Below are 13,529 nucleotides of genomic sequence, written 5' to 3' on the forward strand. Positions count from 1 at the left end.
GCATTCCTGTATAACCTTTTTCACAAAGTAGCCTCACTATAACTTGATATTTTACTAAAGTCCTAAGAGAAGCTGACAGCTTAGTGCCCCTACTGAGAAAGGCTGTTTGCTTTTTCCTACAATTTTAGTGTGAGATATAATAGTCTTCCTGAACACTCATCAAGGAAGATGAGGGAACTGATTCAGCTAAAGGGTTATTACGGTATATTTAATATGGTATTCACAGGTATGGAGGCTCCCTCGGTTACAAATGACTTATGGACATCTGATTATGCAAAGTCTCCCATACATTTTTAAAGCATTTTACAAGCTGGTATCAGTAATTATTAAATGTCTTTATAGTACTCTTTAATGACTGGATAAAGTGTACATTCCATTAATTTAATTATAGGCTGTGTTCGGGTGATTATTCTTTAAAATGAAATAATTATAACAAAACCAACGTGGAGTAAATTTGTAGCTATAGAAAAATGGATGGAAATCAACTTATGGTTAATTCTGCTAATGCAGCCCTGGACTAAACACCGTTCTTGAGATTTGGGTTTCACAGGCGAGGGCTCATTTATTGCCCATTCTTAACTAGCCAGGAGAAGATGATGACGTGACATGCTTTGAATTGCTGCAGTCTTTCTGAGGAGGTTACTTCTGCAGTGAGATTGGGTGGGACTTCTAGACCCAATAAAAATGAAGGAGTTGCACTATATTTCCAACTCAGAGATGGTGTGCAACTTGGTGGAGTATCGGTGGGCTTTCCCATGCACCTATTGCACATAATGATGGTGATTTGATGTTTGGGAAGTGCTGCTGGGTTGTCTATTAAGTAACTGCAGTGGATTTTGTAAATCATACACACTTCAGGAAATGTGCACTCTCTGAGAGAGAATGAATGGTTGAGAATGGTGAATGGGATGTTAGACAAACAGGCTGCTTTATTCTGGATGATACTGGACTTATTAAGTGTTGTTAAAGGTGCACTCAGAGTAATAGAGCACTAGAGCACAGAAACAGGCCCTTCAGCCCATCTAATCTGTGCCAAACTTTTATTCTGCCTAGTACCATTGACCTACGTGTGGGACAGAGTCCTCCACGTCCACCACCTCTTCTGGCAGCTCATTCCGCACTCTCACCACCTTCTGAATAAAGATCTCCCTCAGGTTCCCCTTAAATATTTCACCTTTCACCATTAATCTAAGACCTCTAGTTCTCGTCTCAACAAAAATAGTGAAAAAATGCTTTCATTCACCCCTATCTATACCGCTCAAAATTTTGTCTATCAAATCGCCGCTCCTTCTCTTACACTCCAGGGAATGAAGTCCTGACCTGTTCAACTTTTCCATATAACCCAGATCTTCAAGTCCCAGCAACATCCTCCTTCAATCTTATTGATATCTTTCCATCAGGGAGGTGACCAGAACTCATCCAGGCTAATGGAGAGTATTTTGTCATGCTCCCGAATTGTGCCTTGCTGATGGTTGAAAAGACTTGGGGTGTCAGGAAGGGAGTTGCTCACGCAGAATACCCAGTCTCTTACCTGCCTTTGCAGTCAGGATATTTATGTGGCTGATTCAGTTGAGTTTCTGGTCAGTGATATTCATGATGTGAGACTCACTGATGTTAATGCCTTGAATGGCAAGGTAGGTGGTTAAGAATCTCTTTTGCTGGAGGTGGCCGTTGTATGACGCTTTTGTAACACAAGTATTATTTATGGTCTCATATCCAAATGCTGCATAGGTCTCCCTGCATGCAGCATGGGCTACTTCATTTGCTGAGCCATTGAAATATCATAGGTCATAGAGAAGTACAACACAGAAACAGGCCCTTTGGCCCATCTAGTCCATGCTGAAACCATTTAGACTGCCTGCTCCCATTGATCTGCACGAGGACCATAGCCCTCCATACCCCAACTATCCATGTACCTATCCAAACTTCTCTTAAATGTTGAAATGGAGCTCAGATGCACCACATGCTGGCAGCTCATTCCACACTCTCAGGACCCTCTGAGTGAAGACAGTTTCCCTCATGTTCCCCTTAAACTTCTCACCTTTCACCCTTAACCCATGAGCTCTGGTTGTAGTCCCACCAAACCTCAGTGGAAAAAGCTTGCTTGCATTCACCCTAACTATACCCCTCATAATTCTGTTTACCTCTATCAGACCTCCTCTCAATCTTCTACATTCTGAAGAATACAGTCCTAACCTTTTCAATCCTTCCTTATAACTCAGGTCCTCCAGACATGGCAACATCCTTGTAAATTTTCTCTCTGCTCTTTCAACTTTGTTTACATCTTCCCTGTAGGTAGGTGACCAAAACAGCACACAATTAGGCCTCACCAACATCTTATACAACTTCAACATAACATCCCATCTCCTGTACTCAACACATTGATTCAGGACCCTAACTTTCTTTACAACCCTTTCTACCTGCGACACCACTTTCAATGAATCTCAGCCCTGTATTCCCAGAACCCTTTGTTCTACCACATTCCTCAGTGCCCTACTCTTCACTGTAAGTCCTACGCCAGTTGGTCCTCCCAAAGTGCAAAACCTCGTACTTATAATTTAATGCATTAAATTCCATCTACCATTTTTCTAGCTGATGCAGATCTCTTAGCAAGCCATGACTTCCTCACTGTCCACTACACCCCCAATCTTGGTGTCATCTGAAAATTTGCTGACCCAGTTAACCATATTATCATCCACTCATTGGTATAGATGACAAACAACGAAGGATCCAGCACTGATCCTTGTGGCACTCTACTCATCACAGGCCTCCAGTCAGAGAGGCAACCCTCTACTACCATTCTCTGATTCAATTTGCTACCTTATCCTGAATGCCAAACGACTGAACCTTCTTGACCAGCCTCCCATGAGGGACCTTGTCAAATGCCTTACTAAAGTCCATGTAGACAACATCCACAGCCTTGCCTTCATCCACCTTCCTGATAACTTCCTCGAAAAAATCTGTAAGGCATGACCTTCCATGCACGAAGCCATCCTTAATCGGTCCATGTCTATCGAAATACTTGTATATCCAGTCTGTTAGAATACTTTCCAATTATTTACTCACAACTGATGTCAGACTCACCAGCCTATAAATTCCTGGTTTGTGTTTAGAGCGTTTTTTTAAACAGTGGAACATCATTGGCTAGCCTCCAATCCTCTGGTACATCCCTGTCCCAAAGGGCAATTTACATATCTCTGCTAGGGCCCTGGCAGTTTCTGCACTTGCCTCCTGTAGGGTCTGAGGGAACACCTTGTCAGGCCCTGGGGACTTACCCACCCTATTTGCCTCAGGGCAGCAAACACCTCCTCCTCTGTAATCTGTACAGGGTCCATGAAGTTGATGCCGCTTTGCCTCACTTCTATAGACTGACTCTGTGTTCGTCTCCTGAGTAAATACAGATGCAAAAAATTCATTTAAGATCTCTCCCATTTGTTTTGGCTCCACACATGGATTATCATTCTGGTCTTTCAGAGGACCTTGTCCCTTGCAGTCCCTTTGCTGTTAACATATCTGTAGGATCCCTTAGAATTCTCCTTCACCTTGTCTGCTAGAGCAACTTCATCTACCACCCCACCAGCCTTTGCATCCAGCACATAATTCTCTGAAACTTCTGCCACCTCCAACGGGATCCCATCACCTGCCCTTGCACCTCCTCCCTCACTAACATTCAGGCCCTAAACAGTCCTTCCAGGTGAGGCGACACTTCACCTGTGAGTCTGTTGGGGTCATATACTGTGTGGCTGTGCTCCGAGTGTGGCCTCTTGTATATCGGTGAGACCTGGCATAGATTGGGAGACCAGTTCACCAAGCACCGATGCTCCATCCACCAGAAAAAGTGGGACGTCCCAGTGGCCACCCATTTTAATTCCATTTCCCATTCTCATTCCAATATGTCCATCCATGGCCTCCTCCACTTTCATACTGAGGCCACGCTTAGGTTAGAGGAACAACACCTTATATTCTGTTTGGGTAGCCTCCAACCTGATGACATGAACATCAATTTCTCAAACTTCCGGTAATGCCTTCCCACCACCGCCCCCTGCCCCCCGCCTCACGATTTCCCATCCCCTTTTCCCTCTCTCACCTGATCTCCTAGCCCACCCATCACCTCCCTCTGGTGCTCCGCCCCCTTTTCACTCTTCCATGGCCTTCTGTCTCTTTCACCAATCAGTTTCCCAGCTCTTCACTTCATCCTACCGCTCCAGGTTTCACCTATCACCTGGTGTTTCTCTCTCCCCTCCCCCACCTTTTAAATCTACTCATCAGCTTTTTTCTCCAATCCTCCCAAATGGTCTAGTTCTGAAACGTCAATTGTACTCTTTTCCGAGATGCTGCCTGGCCTGCTGGATTCTTCCAGCATTTTGTATGTGTTGCTTGGATTTCCAGCATCTGCAGATTTTGTCTTGTTTGTTCATGCCTTCCTGATTTCTTTCCTCTGTTAGGTCATCACCTCCAACAGTATCCAAAGTGATATACTTGTTGTTGAGGGGGATGGCACTAGCTGTTTAACACCTCTCCCCTCCTTGACCATCACCCAGTTTCCTTTGTCCTGCACTGTGGATGTAACTACCTCTCTCTCTGTCCAATCTATCACCCTGTCAGCCTCCTGATCGATCCGGAGTACATCCAGTTCCAGCTCCAATTCCTTAATGCGGTTTGTTAGAAGCTGCAGCTGGATGCACCTCACAGTTGTAGTAGTCTCCCTGCCGTCCCACATCCCACAAGAGGAGCTTTTAACTATCCTGCCTGCATCTCTACTGTCCTAGTTGAGCAGATATAAATAAGGGAAGGAAACAAAACTTCACCTAGAGCCTTTCTTTTTTTTTTTGCTTTCTCTGACTGAAGTCTCTCCTTACTGAAGCCTTAAAGAGCTAAAGGCTCAAGATCACCACTCTAACTCTGCCCACTCCGAGTCTGCCCACTCCAACTCTGTCCACTCTAAACCTCAAGATCACCACTCTGACTCTGCCCACTCTAGCTCTGTCCACTCTGACTGCCCACTCTGACTCTGCCCACTCTGACTCTGTCCACTCTGACTTTGTCCACTCTAAATCTCAAGATCACCACTCTGACTGTCCACTCCAAGCCTCAAGATCGCCACTCTCACTCTGTCCACTCTGACCATGCCTGCTGCAACAATTTTAGGCATTCTTTAGTGTTCATCTCCACCTCGGACCTGAAATGTGAACTCTGCTTCTCTTCCTATAGATGCTGCTTAATTTTCTGAGTGTTTCCAGAAATTCCTGTTTTAAATCAGTGGGCAGACTTATATTTTGTATATTTTTATTAAATCTTTCCTCATACTCCTAAGCTTTTGGGAATAATGTCCTAACCTTTCAACCTTTCCCTAAAGCTAACTTTTAACTAGAATTGAAAAGTGAAGCTGTGATGTAATACTGTACAGATTGTGGTCAAATGGACTCCCATGGAGTAATCTGTTTAAGTATTCATTCCCCCTCTCCCTTTCCCTCTCCTCCTCCCACTCCCCCTACCCCTCACCCTCACCCTCACCCTCACCCATCCCCCTCACCCATCCCCCTCTCCAACCCCATCCCTCGATTCTCCCCATCCCTCCCTCTTCTCCCCCTCCCCCTCTTCCTCCCATCCCCCTCTTCCCCCCTTCCCCTTCCCCTCTTCCCCCCTTCCCCTTCCCCTCTTCCCCGTTCCCCCCTTCCCCTCTTCCCCATTCCCCCCTTCCCCTCTTCCCCCTTCCCCCCTTCCCCCCTTCCCCCCTTCCTCCCTTCTCCCTTCCCCTCTTCCCCTCTTCCCCTCTATCCCTCTCCCCCTCTCTCTCCCTCTCCCCTTCTCTCTCCCTCTCCTCCTCTCTCTCCCTCTCCCCCTCTCTCCCTCCCTCCCCTCTCTCCCTCCCTCCCCTCTCTCCCTCCCTCCCCTCTCTCCCTCCCTCCCCCTCTCTCCCTCCCTCTCCTCCTCTCTCCCCTCTACACCTCTTGCCTCTCCCCCTCCCCTTCTCTCTCTTCTCCCCACCACACACACCTCTCTCTCTCTCTTCTCCCCCCTCACCCACACCCCTCTCTCTCTCCTCCCCCCTCACCCCTCACCCACCCCCCCTCCCTCTCCCTCTTGTTCTCCCTCTACCTCTATCAAAAAAGATTGGGCAATGTTAGAATTAGTGCTAGACCAATTTGAAATGGAACTAGGACAACTTTTTCTATCCACAGGGAATCATTTTCAGAAAATACAGGGATGTGGTTTCAGGGTGCAGGGCAGAGAGATCCGGGAGATGAAGGGATGCAGCACAGGGAGCTGAATAGATGTTTCAATTAATATGATCTTTGTGTAAAGAAGAGATTAAAGTTATATTTTCAGAGATTATCATTGTGTAACTGATCCTATCTGGAAGTTAAGCCCTTCGGAGTGAAAAGCTCAATAAGATGATACCAGATGTTTCACTTTGTGGAGACATTAGTTGATGTTAGCTCGGCCAGACTGGCCAATATATTGGAGTTATTTTAACTCCCAAAAAAATTCTGTTTGGTATGTCAAAATGTGAACATTGAAAACGCAGAACCAGGCCATCAGCACACAGTTCGACAGAGTGGTATTGAGGTAGAACTGATAACTCAAGAGGTGAAATCAGTCATTACAACATGTGGGCATATTTCCGAATTTGAGTGCGGCTCAAATTCTCCTCATGCTGAGGGGTTCCTTGGATTTGGGGAAATGTGGCAGTGAAACTGAGACTGAGCATCACTTATGCAGATAGTCAAATGGCATTTGGCAAGAAATCAATTTTCATTTCTCTAAGCTGTTCTCATTATACACAGCTGCTTCATTAGTTCACTCTGGTGAGCAGTTTGATGAGAGTTCTTGTGATTGCAGATGGATTAAAATGAAGTTTATAGCAAGGAAAAAGAGAATGGAGGAAACGATGGCTGAATTGGACTTCACACAAGGAAGAAAACCATAATCTACCTTAGTAGGTGAACCCTGTGGTGGGGCTGCTGGTGAAAAATAGAGTGAAAAGCCATAGGCAAGTAAACGACAGACAGATGAGCAACAGGGACACTGAGTTAAGTGCAGATTTTGCAGGCAATAGGATCTGCAAAGGCTCAACTTTCTTGACTTCTTGCAGAGTAATGGTTCGCCAGCCTCAGAATGACACTTCAGGTGGTCAGAAACACCTGCCCCTTCCTCAATTAACACCATATCCCTTCCAGGGCTGCTGACTAAGCAGTACTAAGTGCTATTGAATCACAATTTGCTTTATTTTTAGCTTCTCTTCCATCCAGACTGCCAGTAGACTAGAGCCAAATTAAGGTAGCCTTAAGAGAAAGATTAAAAAGGTTGGGCCAACACTAAAAAGGAATTATTTGCCAAGGTATTGACAAGAATGAGCAGGAACTTGAGCTCCTATGAGCATAGAATGCCCTTTATATCACACACTGAAAATTAAGAATCAACTAATTAGTCATTTTGTGAGCCAGTTCTCCCACATCTGTCAATTTACTTCCATGCTGAATTAGTTGTGTGCCCCAAAGTTCTTCATACAACAGATAAGTTGGTGGTGGCATCCGTTAGTCTTGTGAGACCATGGATCTGCACCCGGAATGTCTTGCTTCATCTCTAGGGCGCAGGCCTGGGCAAGGTTGTATGGAAGACCGGCAGTTGCCCATGCAGCAAGTCTCCCCTCTCCACGACACCGATGTTGTCCAAAGGGAAAGGCAAGGGCCGATACAGCTTAGCACCAGTGTCATCGCAGGAGTTGCCAGAACGAGGTTGAGGGCAACGTCAGACTGCCTTAGAGACCCAGCTCCAGATTTGTCCTCAGGGTTTACTCCCAAAGCCTTTCCCATGATTGGGTATGGCTGCAAGGTAGCAGAGGTCTGAAATCAGAGTTTTCTCTCTCTTAGATGGACTGCCTTCCCAGGCTGATGAGCTCCATCCACCCGAAGCACTGCTTTTAAGGCGGTAGGACCCGCCTTCGCCCCTTCTCCTGTCAGTAGAAACAGTTCCACCAGGCTTAGAGGCTAAGCCACACGAGAAGGCTAGGAGTTGGACTTGGTTGTCAGAGGCTATTTGAGGCACATGCCATGAGGAGCACTTCTTAGGTAGTGGGAGCTTGTCCCCACTACCACTCCTTGGCTTGACAACCTTGGATAAGTTGGTATTAGATGACAGACCTGTGAGGAGCCCCATCGATGATGCCCAAGAACAAATATGTATACTACTGAAACTGCTTCACACTTTCTTTTCTTTTCAGAGAATACCTCCTCAGTATCCTTTCTTAGTATGACCCTTTTAATGGTCAGCTTGAGACTGTAAACTAATGAAGTTCAGAGGGATTCAGGTTCTAGTGCATGAATCACAAAAGATTTAGCAAGCAGGTGCAATGTCTGATTAAGATGGAAAATAGCATGTTTAAGAAAAGATTTTGATACTTTTGTATGGGTGCTGGAATTCTGCACATGGTTTTGGTCCCTGTACCTAACAAACGATACAATAGCACTGGAAGCATTTATGATTCACCAGACTAATTTCATGGAGGGGAGGCTTATTCCCTCAATTATCTATTTCTTGGAGTTTAGATGAATGAGTGGTGACCCTTGATCCTAAGTAGTCTTGACAGGATAGACATTGAGATGTTTTCACAAACAAGGAGACATTGGAAAAATTACTTCAAACTGAGGCAGTAAAAAGTTGATCTTTCAGATGCTAATGAATCCTGGGAATTCTCTGCCCTGAGGGCTGTGAAGGAGGACATAAATAATCTTCCAGAAATAGTAGGGGACAGAGGGTCCAGTGAGATGGAGGAACTGAGCGAAATATTTGTTAGTAGGGAAGTGGTGTTAGGTAAATTGAAGGGATTGAAGGCAGATAAATCCCCAGGGCCAGATGGTCTGCATCCTAGAGTGCTTAAGGAAGTAGCCCAAGAAATAGTGGATGCATTAGTGATAATTTTTCAAAACTCGTTAGATTCTGGACTAGTTCCTGAAGATTGGAGGGTGGCTAATGTAACCCCACTTTTTAAAAAAGGAGGGAGAGAGAAACCGGGGAATTATAGACTGGTTAGCCTAACGTCGGTGGTGGGGAAACTGCTGGAGTCAGTTATCAAAGATGTGATAACAGCACATTTGGAAAGCGGTGAAATCATCGGAAAAGTCAGCATGGATTTGTGAAAGGAAAATCATGTCTGACGAATCTCATAGAATTTTTTGAGGGTGTAACCAGTAGAGTGGATAGGGGAGAACCAGTGGATGTGGTATATTTGGATTTTCAAAAGGCTTTTGACAAGGTCCCACACAGGAGATTAGTGTGCAAACTTAAAGCACATGGTATTGGGGGTAAGGTATTGATGTGGATGGAGAATTGGTTAGCAGACAGGAAGCAAAGAGTGGGAATAAACGGGACCTTTTCAGAATGGCAGGCAGTGACTAGTGGGGTACCGCAAGGCTCAGTGCTGGGACCCCAGTTGTTTACAATATATATTAATGACTTAGACAAGGGAATTAAATGCAGCATCTCCAAGTTTGCGGATGACACGAAGCTGGGCGGCAGTGTTAGCTGTGAATAGGATGCTAAGAGGATGCAGGGTGACTTGGATAGGTTGGGTGAGTGGGCAAATTCATGGCAGATGCAATTTAATGTGGATAAATGTGAAGTTATCCACTTTGGTGGCAAAAATAGGAAAACAGATTATTATCTGAATGGTGGCCGATTAGGAAAAGGGGAGGTGCAACGAGACCTGGGTGTCATTATACACCAGTCATTGAAAGTGGGCATGCAGGTACAGCAGGCGGTGAAAAAGGCGAATGGTATGCTGGCATTTATAGCGAGAGGATTCGAGTACAGGAGCAGGGAGGTACTACCGCAGTTGTACAAGGCCTTGGTGAGACCACACCTGGAGTATTGTGTGCAGTTTTGGTCCCCTAATCTGAGGAAAGACATCCTTGCCATAGAGGGAGTACAAAGAAGGTTCACCAGATTGATTCCTGGGATGGCAGGACTTTCATATGAAGAAAGACTGGATGAACTGGGCTTGTACTCGTTGGAATTTAGAAGATTGAGGGGGGATCTGATTGAAACGTATAAAATCCTAAAGGGATTGGACAGGCTAGATGAAGGAAGATTGTTCCCGATGTTGGGGAAGTCCAGAACAAGGGGTCACAGTTTGAGGATAAAGGGGAAGCCTTTTAGGACCGAGATTAGGAAAAACTTCTTCACACAGAGAGTGGTGAATCTGTGGAATTCTCTGCCACAGGAAACAGTTGAGGCCAGTTCATTGGCTATATTTAAGAGGGAGTTAGATTTTGGTGCTCCACTGCTCTGAATGTGTCAAAGGTTCATATCCATTCCTAACTGATGTACAGGACTGGCCAGAGTACTCCAATCAGAGGTGCATTGTTCTTTATATAAATTTAGCGTAATTTCAAGCAGTATGCTTGAAGAAGGTTCGGATCCTAACTATCAAAACGGTTCTTTACAAAACCTGCCTTGTCATCCAAGCACAAACTCCCTCTCCCAGATTTTCACATATTTCCATCCCTTTAAATTTGTATTGAAGACATAAAATGCAAGCTCTCCTTCATTTGGACATTCTGGAAGAACTTGATTTGCCAGAACAAATTAACAAGCTATAATTTTCTCCAACATAAAGTCTTGCATAATAATTTACCAAAGTCTTGTCTATGTAACAGATTTCTGAACTGAAACAGATGCAAATTCAAAGTTGGATTACTTGTCATCTGTACAAGTACATTTATGCATGGCTGCAGTGAAAGACTTCACTTGCAGCAGCATCACAGGAACACAGCATCTGGTGCATAGCATTCACAAGAAAAAAATTAAATGAAACATATTATGTAAAAGTTATACAAGAAAGAACACAAAAAAGACCAAACTCCTTTGTAGTGAAGGTGATCATAGTGAAGCACGGGATTTCATGCTTCTGTACCTCCCGCCCAATGGTAGCCTGGATGGTGGGGAAGGATGTGCTGATGATTTATTGGGCTGAGTGTACTACTTATTCGATATTCCTACAGAATGAGAAGGAAATAGTTGCATTATATTGAGTTTCTCACTTCCTTAGGATGATCAAAGTACTTTGATGAACAATTACTCTGTTCGTGCCTGAAGAGATGTTGCAGGAAGAAGAAAGAGCAGCTTTATTTGTCACATGTACTTTGAAATGTGTAGTCAAGTGTGTTCTTTGTGTCAAATCAAATCAGCAAGGATTGTGCTGGGCAGCCTGCAAGTGTTTTCATGCTTCTGATGCCAGCATAGCATGCCCACAACTCCCTGACACTTACCTGTACATCTTTGGAATGTGGGAGGAAACCAAAGCACCTGGAAGAAACCCACACAGTCACGGAGAGAACATACAAGCTCCTTACAGGCAGTGGTGGGAATTGAACCCCCATCTCACAGCTGGTGCCTTAAAGCGCTGCACTAACTGCTACACTACATGCCACCTCACTGCAGGCAAGTTCTCTTACTCTGTTCAGGTATTTAGAAGAGCACTTGAAATGCCATGGCAGAGAAGGCCCAAAGCTGAATGTGGGGAAATGGAATTAGTGTAGGTAGCTACTTGATGATCAAAGGATCGGTGTGGCTGTATAATAGTTAGGTCCGGTTTAGTATTATTATTGTCTGATGTCCTGTGGTACAGTGGAGCAGTGGAGAAGCTTGTCCTGCATACCATTTGTACCGATCAATTCATTGCATTGAGGTAGTACAAAGTAAAACGATACTGGAGTGCAGAATCAATGTTACAGTTACAGAGAAAATGTAAAATAGATAATAAGATGCAAGGTCATAACGAGGTAGATTGTGAAGTCCAGCGTCTACCTTATTGTACTAGAGAACCATTTACTTGTCTTATAACAATGGGATAGAAGCTGTCCTTGAGACTGGTGGGAGGTGCTTTCAGACTTTTATATCTTCTGCCTGATGGGAGGGGGGATGGAGTCTTTGATTAATACTGGTTGATTTACCAAGGCAGTGAAAATTGTAGACAGAGTCCATGGAGGGAAAGCTGCTAGTGACATACTGGAAAAGATGGCAGCTAATTCAGGACCATGCAAACTGGAAATAGAGGAAATGTCTCTTGGGGTTGTTCCTGTGCTGAATGATGCTCAAGATGAAGGAAGAACATGAAGTTAGCTCTGTGATCTTTTACACCACCTGAACAAATCATTAGGTTGAATGTCTTACCTAAAAGATAACGGTAAAAGTTGGCAGCTCTTTAGTGCAGCACTGAGACATCTGCCTGGATTACATACTCTACTCTGCTGAGAGGATTCACTTAACCTTCTGAATTGATAATGAAATAATAATAACTGAACCAATCTAAGTTGAGAGAGGCAGTTAGCTGAAGGTGAGAACTGAGGCAGGGAAGTGATGATGTGGGGAGGGTAGTTGCAAGGTGGGGGGGAGTGAGGTTCTTCTCCTCTACCATCAGATTTCTGAACAGTACATTAATGAACCCATTAACACTACCTCGCTTTTCCTCTTTTGCACTTATTTTACACATCTTGCACTTCACTGCTGCCGCAAATCAAGAAATTTCACTACATAAACCAGTGATAAATCTGATTTTGATACTTCAGAGGACGAGGGCATGGGCTACATTTGAGTGTGTGTGTGTGTGTGTTTTTATTCATGTTCTTGTTCATACACAGGTGCAGCAGAGTTCAGTTTCCAATCATTTGAGATCAGCTTCCAGTTTGACCAATGCAATATCCTGTGATAGAAGGTCTGCAATGGCTACTCCTCATCAAAGAGTTCAAACAAAGGTGTCTTCCACCCTTCGGATATCTTTTAAAATGTGGAATGGAAGTTAATTCCACTTTGACCCAGTGGTGACAATATTTTGAATATTGTTTCTTACAATATGGATGTTTTGATTCCACCCCCCCATACTGTACTGAATTTTTTCCCCTGAAGATGTTAACTCTTTTTCTCCTTTATTATCTCCCAAGATTGTGGATGGAAAGCTCTGGTTCCAGTTGGACTGCGGCAATGGGCCTGGCATTATAGGCATTTCCGGCAGAGCGGTTAATGATGGGAATTGGCACACTGTCTTTCTGGATCTCAACAAGAATTTCACGAGCCTTGCACTGGATGACAGCTATGTAGAGCGTCGGAGAGCTCCTTTCCACTTTCACTTCCTCAGTATCGACAGCTCCATCTACTTTGGTGCCCAGGTGCCAGCTGCTCGTAGCTTGTCAAGCCAGAAAAAGACACAAGTTTTGGGTGGATTTCAGGGATGCCTAGACTCGGTTGTCCTTAATGACAATGAGTTGCCACTGCAAAACAAACGCAGCCACTTTGCTGAAGTGGCAGAACTGACAGAATTGAAGCTCGGCTGTGTCTTGTATCCTGACACCTGTGCCAGAGGGCCATGCCAGAATGGAGGGAGTTGTGTTAGCCTACCATCTGGTGGTAAGTTTTACTATTGCAGTTTAAGTTCCTTATGTCACTGGATAATCTAATATTGTATTTGAATGTCTCAAATATGACATCTTTAGAAGTATCTAATTACCAGTCCAAGCACTTCTTATCAGATA

At 44.5% G+C, this 13,529-nt stretch overlaps 1 protein-coding gene across 3 annotated transcripts in view; it reads left to right on the top strand.

Moving 5' to 3' along the window:
* fat3a (FAT atypical cadherin 3a) overlaps window positions 1–13,529 on the top strand; it is a 728,759-nt gene that overhangs the window by 686,198 nt on the left and 29,032 nt on the right. For all 3 annotated transcript variants that reach the window (XM_072263367.1, XM_072263369.1, XM_072263370.1), the window contains exon 23: window positions 12,942–13,404. In XM_072263367.1, coding sequence (XP_072119468.1) covers window positions 12,942–13,404 — 463 coding nt within the window. The remainder of the gene's footprint in view (window positions 1–12,941; window positions 13,405–13,529) is intronic.

This window comes from Mobula birostris, chromosome 7 (assembly GCF_030028105.1).
Source record: "Mobula birostris isolate sMobBir1 chromosome 7, sMobBir1.hap1, whole genome shotgun sequence".
Lineage (NCBI taxonomy): Eukaryota > Metazoa > Chordata > Chondrichthyes > Myliobatiformes > Myliobatidae > Mobula > Mobula birostris.